Source organism: Dinoponera quadriceps, unplaced genomic scaffold, assembly GCF_001313825.1.
Source record: "Dinoponera quadriceps isolate SergipeBrazil2010 unplaced genomic scaffold, ASM131382v1 scaffold3085, whole genome shotgun sequence".
Lineage (NCBI taxonomy): Eukaryota > Metazoa > Arthropoda > Insecta > Hymenoptera > Formicidae > Dinoponera > Dinoponera quadriceps.
Window position 1 is genome coordinate 230,776 of NW_014557103.1, and position 17,382 is coordinate 248,157.

A 17,382-nucleotide genomic window follows, 5' to 3' on the forward strand; every position below is an offset into this window, starting at 1 on the left:
TAACCGGCGATTTTCGGTGATTTTCCAGTGAGAGCCGACGAACACGTTGCAAATATTTATAAAATTAATTATTTATCTATTTATCGCAATTGTCCCTCACTCGAACTTTTGATTTCTTAAGAATCGACGAAGATTGACGTCGCTGTTGGATTCGACACTTTGCAATGATAATTCCTTAATTGGATCTTCGTTGCGGCATTTTCCGATGTTCGTGTCAATTCGTCCGACGGAATTTAAATACGCGTTTAATTGAAATCGTCATGAAAATATTGCGCGTCGATAACCCTTATCTCGTGCGCGGGAAAGCGAATCGATAGTACCGCATCAGCTGTTTTATTTCCCCCACCAGGAATACACCCTTATGGTCGCTACCTGTGTCCTCACGGCCATATTGGGCACATACATCGTCAGCAGGAGTGAAGATGTTCTATGGTAAATGAGGCTTCCTTGAGACTCTCGGGGTACGTAAACATCGTTTATCGCTCTCTTCAAACAAATTGTAGTCGGGCTCGACAATTGTCGCCTGAAATCCCGACCTGGGTTAATTGGTTATATCCGGGATCGTTGAGTGTTCTGTCTGTTTGTCAGTACGTCTATGTATCGTTTCACGTAGGCGGACGTGTTTGTGGCTATAATACGCAGCCTGCGAATCGTACACAACAAGAGCACGAAGCATGGCATGGCACTGCAATGGCACTACGAATCAAGAGATGGTGACGAAGTTGAAAGGTAAACGACCTATACGATCATCGCACAATGTAAACTGGAGAGGGTGGTTTAATTGTGCTGATAACGGTGTTTTGAGTGTTTCTTTAGTTAGAGACGATCGCTTATTTGTACGGCAATTATAGAGACAGATTATTCACAGACGCTGGTATATTGGCAACGGACAGAGCAGAGGCCGCTATGCTAGCTGTTGACAGAGCAAAGTATTGCCACGAATCAGATCCTTACCTCGATCGTCCCAGAAGGATTGGTTACAATGTGACAATCAGTGCGCCACATATGGTAAGTATATCTGTATCTTTTATCTCACACAAGGTTAACGTTTACGTAGATATTTGTGTGAACAGACAAGCCTGTACAGATTATTTCTTGCTTTATTTTAAATATAGAGTATACGGTAGATAAAGTACACAGTAGATAAAATATAAATATATATAAATATGACACACACACACACACACACATATATATATATAAAATACTGCACTATAATTGCTAATAAATCTAATTTATAAACTGCCGATACAATTTCTACACATGTTCTCAAACATATATGCTATGCGTACACCGTAATCTCACAATCTTCGTTCATCAATCAACATTTTTTATTTTTTACATAGTTTAACATCTTTTATTTTTTACATAGGGTATAAATTGTTTCCAATATTGTTCGCAGAATTATTCCTAGAGAACATACATGTATCTACGTGTGCGCAAAGATATACCCGGTACATGGGACAAAGAAAGACCAATTATCAAGAGTACTGAAATGGGGGTATCAGAGTAACCTTCTTATCGCGCTTACACGTTATTTATGTTAAACTCATATTTGGTTTCCGCCGATTGGAGATTTTCCGACGCGTCCGGCCGGTATAGATAATCGTCTGACTGCGAGACATTGTCGCGCGCACATACACACACACATTCGTCGCTCGATACGCGTTCAATTCATTCAATATACACAACAGTATTGATGAGTCACACAGGTTGTCGTATCTCTTGCAGCATGCGTACGCGTTGTCGATTCTCTCCGATCAACTCGTCGACGGCGCCAAGGCACTAGACGTCGGCTCGGGCTCGGGCTACCTGTCCGCCTGCATGGCGTTCATGGTGGGCTCGCGTGGACGCGTGATAGGTATCGAGCACATTCCCGAGCTTATAGAGATCTCCACTAGGAACGTGCGTGAGGATTCTCCGTATTTCCTCAAGGAGGGACGCATCAGATTTGTCGGTAAGCCGGCACCCGATTAACGGTCGTCCGTTATTCGCCCCTCTTGTTTATGCTCCTGCGCTAACAGACAGTCGAAGTTCCTTCTCTCACCCATGTTGCGTTATTCCCTCATACGATCGCTCTTTCTCACACACACACACACACACACACACTCTCTCTCTCTCTCTCTCTCTCTCTCTCTCTCTCTCTCTCTCTCTCTCTCTCTCTCTCTCTCCCCCCCCCTCCCTCTCTCGCTGTAATACGACAATCACAAGACACGAAAGAATAATACCGTTCGTCGTACGACAGAAAAAAAAGAGAAAGCTTCTTGCTCTCTCTCGAAATCACCAAGTATTATCGCCACGTGCGTAGTCCGAATAAAAAGATACTCGTGATCCGTCCACGGATGGAGTTGGTATGTACGTTAACGTGAAGAGTCGAACGGAACACTGTTCACCCGACTGTGTGTCTTTGCTGTAAAGGTAAAAGATAAAGAGACTGCCGACTAACGACAGGTCATTATGAATGCGCCTAGTGGGAGACGGCAGATTGGGATACGCTGATGAGGCCCCTTACAACGCTATACACGTTGGAGCAGCAGCCGACACTTTGCCGCAAGAGGTGAGCACGACGACATGCTTGTGTACCTGTTGAGAAACAATATTGAGATGTTGTGCCATGAGAGAATTAACAAAGAGTCATATCATAGTAAATTTCCTTCACGCTCAACATGCCATGCTTTTAGTTGTAAATACGAGCCATCAAGAGTCCTGATTTCTCACCGATATTTCATCGCATTACGGTGTCGAGAGCAAATCATAGACATAATTTTCCCAGTAAGCGAAATATTAATAATATGCTGGCAGATTGGTAGCAAATTCGATTAAAATACTGTGGCAGATCCATAGCTATTTATGTTTGCATTAAGTTTTTATTCTGTCAACAGAGCTTGCTGATATAATTTGACAGCAGATTGGCAGCAGAAACTGAACAAGATCTGCAATATGTTCCACTTAAAACATTTAAATGGTGACGAAACGACAGATTCTAACTCGGTTTCTACCGTTAATCTGTTACCACTTTTTTAACAAATTCTGTTGTGTTTCTGTTAGCAAGCTGCCGGCAAAATTTACAGCAGATATTGCGCAAAATTTGCTTCCACAGATTTGGCTATCTGGGAAGAAATCAGGAGCGTTAGAGTCAATCTTTTTTTCGATCATTCGATTTGAATAATAGCAGAAACATAAAAAACTGTAATACCGTGCTCGCGTGAACGACATGATTTTTCAAGTTGATAGACCAACTAGCTCCCGGAGGTCGACTGATCTGCCCGGTCGTCGCCATACAAGGTTTCCAAAGGTTCCAAGATTTGCTACAGGTGGATAAGAGCGCAGACGGCGCGATTACACAGAAGAAACTGATGCAGGTTTCCTATGTGCCCCTCACGGATCCCACTACTCAGCTACGTAACACGAATGTTTAGATGCTGTCTCGCGACAGGCACAAAATTCGAGTGGGTGATTAACGAATTGCGCGCGAAAAATCGCTTATCAACGATAATTCTCAATAAACACCAACCAACAGTAGCATCGAATATAATTTCTCTCTCAACAATGTAAGTGCAATATAATATGCGTTGCAATATAATAGTTACATCGTTGAGTGGGAAATTATAACGTTGTTGTAACTTTTACAAGTTGCAACATTACCGTCAGTTCGTGTTTGTTGGGTTAGGACTTCTGTTCCCCCCGGATTAATTTTATTTCTCTTAACACGCGTGCAATCACTGACATAGGCTTCTCACTTGCAAGTGTGAACTGTATTAATAAATTATATTTTACATATATCCTGTTAAATAATCCTTAATTATTGTACTCATTCTTCCAGTTCTATTAAATTGTAACGAATGATTATCACGATTACGTTCGACGTTTCATGCAACTCATCCCTCGCTATTTATTCTTGTAAAATCTCAAATTTGTTACAGCGACGATGTCTCCACCAGTTTGTTTTACAAATGTCCTATAATCCCGAAGCATAAAATTTTCAATACTCACGCAAATCTTCACGCGTAAAGGACGAATTGTAACAAGGAAGATTAATAATAGGAAAATAAACTTTTTTAACAACGAGGAAAAAAGATGTTTTTCTTTAACACGTTATTCCTTACTGCTTCACACGTACCAGAGAAAAAGATTTCTTTGGATTTAATATCATTTCTTACAAATTTGTCTTTTGCGATGGAGCAAACAAACGAATGTTTGATTTAATAAACAGGATTGTTTGGTTTCTTAAACAGTAAATATCTTTATGTCAACATAACATATTTTCATTTAAACATAATGATTGTCACAAGCAATAAATTATTTGAAGGAAATAACATTATGTTAGAGAAATATTAAAACACTTCTTCGTTTCAGTGAAACGATGTTTAATATGTAAAATAAAATTCTTTTATTGAAAACAAATTTCTTTTAAATAGTACTGATATTCTTATCAAAAAACATAGTTTATTCTAGTAGAACAATATATTAAGCAAACCTAAGTCATACAAACACATATGCTAAACCCAAATAAGTTTTTTTCTCTGTGTATATAAGCAAGAATATATAATCTTCCATAAAGAAAGGCTGAAAATTATGTAATTTTCGATTTAGGAAACAGTACAGCACGTATGACCGATTGTACAGTATTCAATTGAAATTAAATCGAAGATCTCGTTAGACCTGTTCGTTTTAGCTGAGCTAGTGTTGCATTAGAACTTCGTTCTCTTTTCCTTTAACCCAAGATACACACCTGTTTCACTCCAAAGGCAAAGAATGCAATCTAGTTTGTCTAAAACGAACGAACCTCTTCTCACACGTTTTCAAATATGGTGCGTGTTCGCGCGCGAAAACTCGACGCGAGCTTGCGCGATTGCCCAATAGTCCTCAGCAATCGCGCAATCCACGGCTGCTAGAACGTTTCAAAACGTCTCGTGGGATCACGGTTGACGTCGATCCGGTCGTGTCGCAGCGATTTTTGCGAAATTATCAGTGCTCGAAGTGATAGAAGACGGTTGAGATACATTTCGTCATCGTGAACTGCATCTGCATCGAACGGGGGAAGAAAGAAATTGCTGGCAAAGCAACAGTAAAAGTACTACGTCGTTTGTCGTAGACGTCGTTGATACACCCTCAAATTGAGCGATACGTCCAAGTTATAGAACAACCGAGTCGGGGAATCGCCGAGAGGCGGTACTTTCGGTAGGCACGATAAGCTACTGGGTGGTCAAAAGCGACAGGTTGCCGACGGAGCAACCTCGTGTTTGTTTTCGCCGAGGAACCGGCAGCCGCCACGACGTATCACCTAACAGCACGGCCGCGTATTTTAGGGTGTCTGTACACGACGCTCGCGATTTTGACACCTGCTGTATTTACACAAATCATGCATGGATATTATCATGGCAGGAGCAATCAGGAGCTCGTGCAACATCTCAAACGTGAGTGACCGGTGCGATAGCAGCGTATAAAGTGGTTATGCAACATTGTGTCACATTACGTTACATTGCGACATTGGCGAGACTGTCTAGTTGATTTAGAATCATGACGACGTAGCGACAACGACTTACGGAACATTTTGAATCCGCTTTATTTGCATTCCGGCTGATGAAGCTTTGACTTAGAAATATATGAATGAAAAGAAACCCGGGCTTCTTTATATTTAAATTTTTTATGTTTACATTTTACATGTCGTACAAAGGTTTATAAGAAACGATTAAAAATATATGGATAATAATTTAAAATTAAATATATATGGATAATAATTTTAAGTTTTGTAAAGTTCTATTTAAGTTTTTCTGTTTATAATATATTACACACATGCGCACATATAAGTTATATAGATTGAAAATTATTAGTGCATGTTATATTTAATATGTCGTATAAAATTGTTTTTTGTAGGAAACAGAATGATTAAATCTGATAGAGTACTTGAGGCAATGAGCTCTGTGGATAGAGGGAAATATACTCATCCCAGTCATGCTTATGTGGATTCACCACAAGGGATTGGTTACGGTGTTACCATTAGTGCCCCTCATATGGTATAAACTTTGTATATATGAAGAACATAATTTTCTCATCACATATGAAATACAATTATGAATAAAAATTTTATTTAAATATGATTTCAGTTTCTTATTATCAATAAATTAATTAATGAAAAACGTTGCAAAAATTATAAGTCAGAATGCAAATGAATATTCTTTAGCACGCGTATGCCCTGGAATTGCTTGAAGAAAAACTTCGTGACGGGGGAAAAGCATTGGATGTTGGTTCTGGATCGGGATATTTGACAGCATGCATGGCCATTATGATGGGACCAAACGGTTTAGCTGTTGGGATCGATCATATTCCTGAGTTGCGAGCAATGGCTGAAGAAAATATTCGTCACGATCATCCGGAACTTTTACGCGACGGACGAGTGGAATTAGTTGGTAAGATCAAATTTCACTTTCACATATTAATAATCCAGAGTAACGATAAAAAGTCAATCTTTAGGGTTCATCTAATTCTTTCAAGTATGATGTATCTAGAGATCTTATCAATTATGGTTCTGTTTCATATTTTTCTTTCTGTGCCATATATGTTATTCTCTAGAAAATACGAATGTAATTAAAATTGCTCGATCACGACTGTATCTGTTTAGTTGGCGATGGAAGATTGGGCTATCCCGATCGTGGACCGTACGACGCTATACACGTAGGAGCAGCCGCTAAAGAAATGCCACGAGCGGTAAGAAAAGAATTTTTGACTTGAAATTCTATTCTGGAATATGTAATAGAATAGACGTTAATTATACGACGGTACCATCTGATTATTTACAGTTGATAAATCAATTAGCACCTGGTGGACGTTTAATATTGCCGATGGGTCCCGAGAACGCTGATCAAGTCTTAGTACAAGTCGATAAAACCATAGACGGCCAAATTAAACGACGATCTTTGATGAGCGTAGTCTTCGTACCGTTGACTGATAAGGAACGACAGTATCGTCGGTCATGAGATACGTGTTTGCTGCAATAAGTCAGCTTACGTTGTGAATGATGAGTATTATTTTATTTTTCTGACACCGTATATAAACAGCTCTGCTGATAAACATGCAAAGATACATATTAGAGAGAGAGAGAGAGAGAGAGAGAGAGAGAGAAAATTGCATTAATCTGTAACCACTATATAGACAGATGTTTCCGTTGATAGAAAAAATAGTAAAGACGAATCTAAACTTAGCATGATGGGAATATTTTAAGATACCTTGACTCTCATCGTCTTTACGATATCGTCATTTTTTGTTTATTAAAAATATAAAAGGGAATATTCCGCTGTAGCTTGCTTTGCTTATGGGAGATCTAGCTTTGCATCTAAATATATACATATGCATTAATTTGCAGTCAATATATAGACATGTACAGATGTTTCTATTGATGGCAAAAGTCGTTGGGTAAAGTCGATGGGTAAAGATAAATTTAATTTTAGCATGAGAGTATTTTTATTGAGATGCGTTGATTCTCGTGTCTTTATGATACCATTTTATTTATCGAAGAGATAAAAGGGAATATTCCGCTTTTTCTTATGGGAAATCTAGCCTTGTATCTAGATATATATTGACAATGATTGGTTTAATTTTCTAGTCACTTTTAGGTCTTGAAAGTATATCTATGAATATGGAGCTGAAATAAAAATAAACTTAAGGGTCTGCAGAGACCAAGAAGCGTCGAGAGCGCAAAATACCGTATCTGTGGAGGTATATATTTATATTATTATATTCATGTTGTTTGTGAGCGAATGCACTAGCTTTCTCGCGTGCAATGCTCCGCTGGATCTGCCCAGCGCAAGGCACGGAATGCAAGGAAGGATCGGTGTGGTGATTGAAATTCTTGAAATCGAGCTGCGGTTGTGCAATGGTTTATTCTTCTGTCGCGATAGAATGGCGATCTGTCCTTTACAATAAGAGGCGTGATGAAGTTCTTCCTTGTCGTGTGCCACGCACAACCGCGGTTACAAGACGCAACACGATTCCAGTCGACGATCACAACGTTCAAAATGAAAATTATAATTAACTGATAAACCGACAATCACTCGCGAAGTAGTCACGAGGCCGCGAAAGACGTCTCGTAACGAGATGAGGAAAATCGTGAAATTGATGTCTCGCACGGACGGTTGACCCGTAGCGAGCCAAGATACGCGAACTATTAGATCCGAACAGCGTGGTCTAATATCGAAAAAGTCTCTCTCGCTGAGAGTTCGCTTAACGTTTCTTTAACGGTCTCTGGTGCTCTCAAGGCACCTAGTTTATATACCGATATAACGCGTGGTTTTTTTTTCAGCGGAACGAATAGATTGATCGACCTTCGATCGGACGAAGCCTTTTCGATCATGTTTTTGATACGATGTGACAATTCGGTGTTCTTCTACCCGAACACGTGATGAGACACGCGTGCTTCATGTTTACTTATGTTGTTGTTGGTTAGTAATCCGCGTGTTATTGTTTAGAGATCGTTTGCCGCATCATGCTCGGCTCACATGATGAGCATGATAACATTAACGACTTCAATTAGAATTTTGAACACATGTTATTTATATATTTACTATTATTATAAGATATATTATTTCACATACATGAATGTTTTGTCAGCTACTTGAATATCTTGCTAGACTAGACTTTCCGGGATATTTACATTCAACAATATATCGGCTTGGAGAAATCATATTCGGTTACCAAACTATTTTTGGAGACTTCTTTGCAAGTGTACTGTGACACTGTGGTACAAGCCGGATTTTGCAATTAGATTCATACAAATTTATAATAAATGAAAATACGGATTCGCTCTGCACTCCAAGTGGAGCATTCACTCAAATAAATTATCACGTTTCTATTTTAATCTTTTTTCCAAAAAAAAAAAAAACTCGTACTGACGATTCTTCTGATTACGAATATCACAATTAGAAAGTAATTCTTTTTTTTACTTTGATGAAAACGAGAAATAAAAATGTGTAGTTTCGGGATCTTCACGAAAAACCTCCATAGTCCCACTTGTAGACTCTTAACATGAAGTGGCTATGATGTATGTGTGTGTATGTATGCATGTGTGTAGGTATGTGCAAATTTAATATTTATATTAAATCTGCCACGTAATTTGCATCTGAAGCTTAAGCGAGACTTAATTTTGCAGTTATCAACAAAGCAACAGGTTATATCCATTTTAATTTAATATATTAATATATTATACCTAATATGTAACTTATATATCATTTGATTGTATAACTTATAATTTATTTAGTTCGTAGTAATCTCTTACATTAGGTTTCTTCAAAATATCCAAATGAAATACAAGAGAAAATTGTATAATTAAATATTTATTGACAAGGTACATGAAATTGTTTACATATTTATGCAAGAGATTTATTTTATTAATTATACACAATACTCATCATCTATCTTTTCTCGTCCAGTGTGGTGATTTATATTTCTTAAATTGTACAAGTGTTATATTAAAAAATATATGTAACACAAATGACTAGAATTATACATTACTATAAATACTTTGTATATTTATGTTTCTTTTGTATCATATATACATGTTAGGTAATTGTTTGTAATTACACCGTTTATCCTATAAATCATACAAATACAATGTACTTATATATGCTATATAAACATGGTAAATCTACGGAATATGATTTGCCCAATATCAACAACGTATAATTTTCCAGCATTGGTAATAATACGACATATCTTGTCGATTATTACGTCGTCACTCATACGTAGAGTCAAATAGGAAAATAGTAAAATAATAAAAAAAAATAATGTACTATATAATGTACTATATAATTGTCAGAGCTGCTTATCCAGATATTCTGATAGCTTATCTCATTCTATGACCTTTTCTTATGCAAAAGAAATGACATAGCAAATTATTTTTAGTTCAGCAGCTTTGCAAATAGATAATGTCAAAACTAATAATAATTATCAAACATAGAGAGACCCGAATAAAAAAGACTTTTAAAAGTATACAATTAGTCAAATGCAAAAAGACCAATGAAAGCCTGAATAAAATCCGGTATGTTCATAGTCGGATCTTATATTTAAGATCTTGAGTTCTTTTTCAGATGTTTCGTAATCAGTAAAATGGGCCGTACAGTATTTGAAGATAAACTTAAGATGGTCTTAAATATAAGATTCGACTATAAATATCGGCCTAAGAGTATCAATGCCTAATACGTTCCGTACCACGTGGGTCGGCCGATGACCCACGCTGAATTTTCCGCGCTCAAGCTGTTTAACATTTTAACTATATATTAAAAATATTATCTAAGAAATATTCCATATCGTCAATTGATATAAAATTATTATGTATATTGTAGTTATATCATAGATTACTGATGAATACGGTTAAGTATGGACAACAAAATCTAGTATCCAACTACCGTAGATATCGAATGTTTCGAGCCACTTCAAGTTTTTTCACAGTCGTCGACTAAAGTAAAACCTAAATGACCATTATTGGCCTGTTTGTATTTATAATACAGATTCGTTAAAAATTTTTTAATAAGGTATTATTGTGTTGACCTATTATCAGTTAACTTATGTCTATCTCGTGGAAATACGAAAAATTAATATAAATCTTTAATAATATCTTATGTGTGATGGCTATCGAGGAAACGATTGAGTGGATTTTCTTTAATACTTATGCTTAAAAGAGAAGCTCGTGGCCAATATACTGCCTCATGTGATTCTTACCTGATTTCAGATAAATATAAAAGGCAGTGAGATCATTATATTTTCATATTTACACTTCTCAATTGTCGTAGACATTAGAGAGCCTTCACCATGTACAAGCTAAGTGCAGCACCGGACGCTAATCCTACACCCAAGAAAGCACCTATCATTGCGGACGCAATTTCCTTCTCTTGACTGTCTACGACTCTGCGAAGTCATGGCACACAAATGTAAAGAACATTTTGCGATCATAACGAGTGTTTTATCGGAGATACTTACGTGGGGGCGAGAATGAACGTTAAGTTGCACAGATAACCATTAGTTACAGCGAACATAATGGTTATCAGAATGTAATACAAGTCGTTGTGAATATAAACGGGTAAGTGATGCCTTGGTTGCGCATTGCAAAACATCAGCACGGGTATAAAAACAGTCCTGAGAACGCTCAAGAATATCACGAGCCATGGCCTGCCCCTTGGCTGCAATGGAACGAGAACTTGTGCAAACATTGTACAAATATGAAAATTTATTAATCATTAGGATTGTAAATTCTAGTAACAAAGTCATGGGCGCAGCTAGGATGGAATAAAGGAGCATATTTTTTATTTTAAATTTAAATTAAGAACCAATGACAAAGTATTAACAGCATGCTTTATGAAAATAAATATAATGAAAATTTCTCAATTTCACTACGTTAGTGTTTGTATGGCCTGCAATAATTTTGACGTAATTCAACTATGTAGGAAGAATTTACTTTTAGATGCGCACACGAAGAGCACCGAAATGAAATAAATAATAATAAGAATTGTGCGAAAGAATAAATTTTGCCCTCCCCTTCTGTCTCTTTCTGACTGAAATCCTGGTTACGCCCATGAACAAAGCGTAAATTCTCACCCATTGAAAAATGCCGGACAGTACTCTCCCAGCATAATCGCCCGTACTGAAAATGAGGTATGTGACCACAGGTACAAAGTATACATCTGAAACAACATTGTAGATGGTAGTATTGTAGAAATCCATGAATTAGCCGTTTGAAATCGACAAGATGTCGTCGTATCGCGACTCACCGTTCCACGCATGGCCTTCGCCTTTATATTGACTCTCCACCAGCACGGTGACCGCTGGGTACACAGCCAGCGATATGAAGAACACTAGAAATATGCTAACTCCGTAATGCCAGATTCTCTTGATAATCCGTGAATAAGACACGGTTGGACCGGCCGAGAAGCCGACTTCTTCGCTCGTTGAGAAATCGGATTCCAAACGATCAGGTACTTTCTCCGCCATGTGAAACTTGAAAAATGGCTGCAAAGAAACAACGTAATCTCAACCGTTATCAAAAATACCGTTTTCATATACCGGTATTTCTCGTTATCCAACAATCGAAGAAAATCGATTTGTACAAATACCGGTATTGTGAAAATCTCTATGTAATCGGCATTATGGGCGTTCAATACCGTTATCATATCAATATATTTTATAATATCGGTATTGCATACGATATTATGCATGTTATTTCCTTTCTATGTTCTTTTAAAATATATATTATAATTATATTATGGGTCATATTATGAATAATTGATTCTATAATATTTACATTCAATAACGTGGTAGTAGTATATAACGCCGGTACAATACCGACATTACACCAATATCGTATTGGAATCCGTAAATATCGATATTATACTGGTGTATTATGCAAAATTTCAATATGATAACGGGATTGGATGTACACACAATACCAATGTTGTGCCAAAATTGTAATATTTTAAATACTGGTATATATATCGTTATAATAGCGAAATAATTTCGATATTCAATCCCTGCTTTAATCTGCTGATTATACAATGCCTTATGACGCGTGTACGATGCGTATAAAAGCTGCGTTCCAATGTTTTTCCTCACTGCCAGCACTGAAATTCTATAATATACGTAAAACGAACTATAAATTTTCAGTACTAATAGTAAATATTAGGACATAATCGAGGTCTATTTTTTTTTAGCTGTGAACCCAAGTTATATTTTTCTTCTTTAGAGTGAAGTAAATATATATAATCGAGCATTTTGAAGAGAAAAGACAATAAGTATAGTAAGTCTTTAGTCTTTTGCTCTAAACATTAAATTGTAACGTAATTTCTGGCAGAAAGAAAGTGTTTTCAGTGCTACAAAATAGCGCTGCAACAGACGTTGCAATTCCTAAGATTTGAGCGTTATTATGACTTTTGTCAGAAATTACATCTTATTGCTTAAAGCAAAAGATCAAAGGCTTAGATTCGAACAAAAGGAACAACATTAGAGCGCAATGATATATCCAAAAGGAATAAGCCTATATTCATTATCGTAAGTAACTTATCATACATTATGAAACATCTGCGTGGCGTGCGTCATTGTTTTAATGGGACAACGACTGTTGCAGATATATTTCGTTACATGCCAGGCGATATGAATTCCGAGATTCTCAGCGTGTATATATATATATATGTATATTCAAAGAAGCTGACTTACCGCTCTTTCTAACATGATGTACGCAATCAGCGATAACAGTAATACAGTATCACCGATAATGAAATATACCAAACCAGAAAGCACAGGACTGGCTCCTATCCACAGGGAACACACTTCCGCCAGAGCTGTGAATATCCCGCCGAGGGCTTGCCCACCTGACATAGCGGTGATATATTTTGGCGAAAATTTACCCACTATACCCATCAGGCTTCCTCCGAAAATAGCGCTTGCAGCTGCAATCACATATCGTTATTTCTCAAACAATGTACAACTTAGGACTTTGTTAGCAGAATGGCTAACTTGTATTAGAGGTACCCATAAGTAATGTCGCTTTTTGATACTTGTACACAATTTTATTTTATTTAACACTTAATACAGATTAATCTACAATGTAGTTCCTATCATTATCAAGCTGTGTACAATAATATTCAGCAATTATGGTTTCGTTGGGATTCAAAACCTCACAGTGGATATTTATTCAACACAAAAAAAAAACGACATTATTTATGGGTACTCTTAATACTTTTAGACAATGTTTTACGCACTAAATCTTTGTCTAAGTTATAATTGTTTTTTATTTTTTTTTATTATACAATGATTTGCCATCAAGCTCAAATAGAATGGATTTTTAGTTCAAGATTTCAGACGCAAGACAGGCATTGTGTGTTATTTAAGACAAGGTATAAAATATTGTTTTGAACCGGTAAGATAGTCATTCTGTTAAAATATATTTTTCACTCTAATCACTATCTTTGCGATACATTTCATTAGCATACACACCATTTACGAGAGCGACTGTCGTCAAGGTAACAATTAGGAACATATCTTGCCCTGAACATAAATTTATTAATTATTAATTTATCGTGTATGTGAGACGAGGAAAAATAGTTCCGATCATAACATGAATATGTATATTAATCGATGACTCACATTTATCTGTATTTATTTCCACAAACGTGGTGGTCAAGATAAACAGCAACAATATCGTACACTGAGAACCCACCATCCTTACTGTTAGAGAGACTCTGGAAATTGAAGACTCTATTGTTAAATTATCTTTCATTTTTCAGTAAGGTGATTCAGAATTACTAATAACTAATGAAAAGAGGTCCCCTAACTATTCTTCTTCTTTTCTAACCATGCATGCATAAAAAGATGATAATGTTTGAGTGATAATTTCAGAATCAAGACGGGACTGAAAAGATATAATAATCTTCAACTATTTCACTCACTTGTTGCTAATAAATGCATTTACTACCAAGAAAATAGTATTTGGTAATGCGCTGGCTACACTTAAGTAAGATGTAAAACTAGCCTGAAGATCTGTCTTTTGCGCAAGATTTTCTACATGTGTAGTGCTGAGATTCGTCAAATTATTAATTTCTCTAAACTTATACATCCAGTACTGAAAGAGAAAAATATTAAATGAGAGAATATTTCAGATAATTTTAAGAGAAGCAAAAAAGTTATCACTCACATCGTCAGCAGTCATAAAAAAACTCCATGGGATTAATGTATTTACACCAAGTAAGTAAAATACAATGTATGCAAGATTATACCTGAAATATGCAGAAAAAGACATATATAAGCAGGGATCCAAAATCAACATTATCGATACATGGCTTTTAAATTAAATTCTAGTATTAGAACATACTTGTCACTTGGTTCGTATGGTTTCAAAAACGGTTTCTCGTCAGAGATTACAGTGTTAGGATCATCTACCTCTGTCTCTAAATCACCTTCAAATTCACTATCAGATGTACCCCATAATAAGGGTCTTCTATTGATGGAATACGACATGATTTCTTTCTGGTAGGCAACAAACTATAAGTTACATAACAAAAAAAAACTATAGAAATTAAAACACACATGCTGTCAGCAAAAACTAGCAACAAACTGATAAAATTGTCATAATTATAAATCACCGAATAAACAAAGGAGTCATTACAGGAAAATAATTTCTTTACTTACTTATGGATTTGTTGAATCACGTACAAAAGACCAACGTTCTAGCACGTGACTGGCTAGCACGAAGGAATTTACGTAGAATTACGTGTGACCATTGAGAGCCGCAATCGACGCATTTCAAATAGTCTCAAATATGACCAGCAAGTTTGACAGATGCGATATCATGTCCGAGTTGCGCGCTAGTTGATTATGAATATCCGGAAAGGATGCGAAGGACTCGACTATTACGTAGTATTCTTCGGTTCGGTCCACTTCGGAGAATAGTGAGTGCGACCTCGTGTCTGTCCAGCCTCTCGCGTTTATGTGGGGCTGGCATTCTCGTTTCACACACCTCACCTCGTATTTCTCAGCAGGACGGAGCGCCTGCATTCGCTTTTGTGATGCGCACGTCGATCAGCTGATGTACTCTCCGATATTGTCTTCCTTCTCTTTCTCTCTTTCATACACTGAATATATATCTGTGTCATTTTAAATCCCAAGTGGCACCAGTGCAGAAAGTGTAAAAAGTGTACGAAAGCGTATCTTAGAATGGCCGCGTTCAGTAGAATATTTAATTTGCAACTGTTGGAAGTTTCCTGTGCTGACATTGGATTATTCCTGTAGATTTAAAAGAATAATCCAATTTCAGCTCAGAAAACTTTCAACACTTGCAAATTAAACGTTCTGTTGAACGTGGCCATTGAATAGACTTATGTAGGATGAGTGATACTGAGAAAGAAACACACACGCACGCACGGACGCACAAAGAGAGAGAGTGTGTTGATGATTATTTTGTGTGTAGCCTCGGGAAGTCCACGATTCACGCAAATGAGGTAGAACCTCTAGCTTAATTTAATGATTGCGAGGATGATGGTTACAGGCGCCCAGTAATGAACTCTTTATTAGTCTTGTTTATTTAAGAAATCATCAATTATGAGCGGTATCTTGTTATGTTATCGGATAGTCAAGAATCGTTGAAAGTCAAATACCAGCTAGCATTATCGAGAGCCGCTGTCATTTATATAAGCAGTGTTAGTCAACAAATTACGAACTTCGAGAATCTCGAAGGAGTCGAACAATGTGAGAGGCAGTAGACAATAAGTATAAACAGTCTAACGTTTCTCGCCAAAAAGAATTCAAATTAGAAGATGATACGAAACAAAGAGATAAATAGATAGATAGATAGATAGATAGATAGATAGATAGATAGAGAGAGAGAGAGAGAGAGAGAATTGACACTTATTTATAAAAAAAACGATTATCAAATTATCAAATAAACAATTAATTATCCAATAAACGATTACAGAAACTATCGATTTCTGATCCTAGACAGCCAAACTTGCAGAGGTAGATTTCAAGCAGAGTCTACTAGCAATGTCTGCTAGCAGGAAGGTTACAAATTGCATACAGAATTTTTTATCATATGATGTTGATAAGCTGATGTCAGTAATGCGCATAGAACCTGTTAACAAAATCTGACAGCAAATTATAGGCAGAAATGAAGCAGACTCTGTCGTTTCATAGATTATTTAATTAAATCAAGATTATTTAATAAAATTCGTTAACTCGGTTGCAAAATGGTTTAATCTTTTATCAAATGAAGACTTTTTATTAAATGAAGTCGCAGCGCTACAAGTTACAATTGCTACTATTAACGAATTTACATAATTGCAGCAACAATATACATAGCCAATCAATAGGCAAATTTGACGATAATGGCTCAGAATTATAATAATTTAGAATCATTTTCACTAGGAAAAATGTGCAAACCGTTTTGTAAACTGAACAAGCACATAGGCATGAGTACCTTACTATTACATTATATACGTACGTAATATACGTAGAGATATTGGGCTACACTCTCACACAGCGTCTGTAACAAATGAGGAAGCTCGCGAAATGTCAACATGAGAGAGCGACACTGCCGTTCAACGTTAGAACTTCTATGTGTCAGTCTTTGTCGGTAAGAATGGATAACACAATAACAACTGATCAATAGTGGGTAAGTTAAATTTCTTGAGGTCGATCAGTTATCGAGAATCGTTAAGTTACCAAGGTCGATAAGTTTCCGGAGAGCGGTAAGTTACCAGAGTGGATAAGTTTCCGGAGAGCGGTAAGTTAACAGAGTCGATATGCTTTCTCGGATCGGTACGTTTTCCGGGGCCGGTATGTAACTGTATTGCACATCACAGGAGCAAAGTGAGGTTCAAAGATTCAAATTTTTGGATAGATTCAAAT

General features: G+C 36.7%; 3 protein-coding genes across 6 annotated transcripts; 2 read left to right on the forward strand and 1 right to left on the reverse strand.

Moving 5' to 3' along the window:
- On the forward strand, positions 1–3,856 carry LOC106748626 (protein-L-isoaspartate(D-aspartate) O-methyltransferase-like). The gene is made up of 6 exons (XM_014627337.1): positions 1–461; positions 614–729; positions 869–1,008; positions 1,732–1,957; positions 2,472–2,557; positions 3,228–3,856. Exons 2-6 carry the CDS (start codon positions 675–677, stop codon positions 3,417–3,419), a joined length of 699 nt encoding a protein of 232 aa, XP_014482823.1. The 5' UTR covers positions 1–461; positions 614–674; the 3' UTR covers positions 3,420–3,856.
- Positions 3,857–4,867: 1,011 nt separating this feature from the next.
- Positions 4,868–9,515, forward strand: LOC106748627 (protein-L-isoaspartate(D-aspartate) O-methyltransferase-like). Of its 2 annotated transcripts, XR_001374773.1 has the most exons (6): positions 4,868–5,417; positions 5,878–6,017; positions 6,185–6,410; positions 6,623–6,708; positions 6,801–7,716; positions 8,300–9,515. XR_001374773.1 is itself a non-coding variant. In XM_014627338.1 (5 exons), the coding sequence occupies exons 1-5, from the start codon at positions 5,363–5,365 to the stop codon at positions 6,975–6,977; spliced, it is 684 nt and encodes a 227-aa protein (XP_014482824.1). In that variant the 5' UTR covers positions 4,868–5,362; the 3' UTR covers positions 6,978–9,515. The 2 variants fall into 2 exon arrangements, 1 of the variants encoding a protein (XP_014482824.1); XM_014627338.1 differs by having other exon boundaries at positions 6,801–9,515.
- LOC106748622 (equilibrative nucleoside transporter 3) lies at positions 8,288–17,014 on the reverse strand. Of its 3 annotated transcripts, none has more exons than XM_014627326.1 (12): positions 16,976–17,014; positions 15,169–15,611; positions 14,852–15,006; positions 14,675–14,756; positions 14,430–14,602; positions 14,128–14,222; positions 13,978–14,028; positions 13,198–13,430; positions 11,760–11,997; positions 11,587–11,672; positions 10,972–11,171; positions 8,288–10,899 (listed from the first exon to the last, which is right to left on the reverse strand). In XM_014627326.1, exons 3-12 carry the CDS (start codon positions 14,995–14,997, stop codon positions 10,788–10,790), a joined length of 1,416 nt encoding a protein of 471 aa, XP_014482812.1. In that variant the 5' UTR covers positions 14,998–15,006; positions 15,169–15,611; positions 16,976–17,014; the 3' UTR covers positions 8,288–10,787. The 3 variants fall into 3 exon arrangements, with proteins under 3 accessions (XP_014482812.1, XP_014482809.1, XP_014482811.1); XM_014627323.1 differs by having other exon boundaries at positions 14,852–15,021; XM_014627325.1 differs by lacking the exon at positions 16,976–17,014 and having other exon boundaries at positions 14,852–15,021; positions 15,169–15,874.
- Positions 17,015–17,382: the final 368 nt, after the last annotated feature.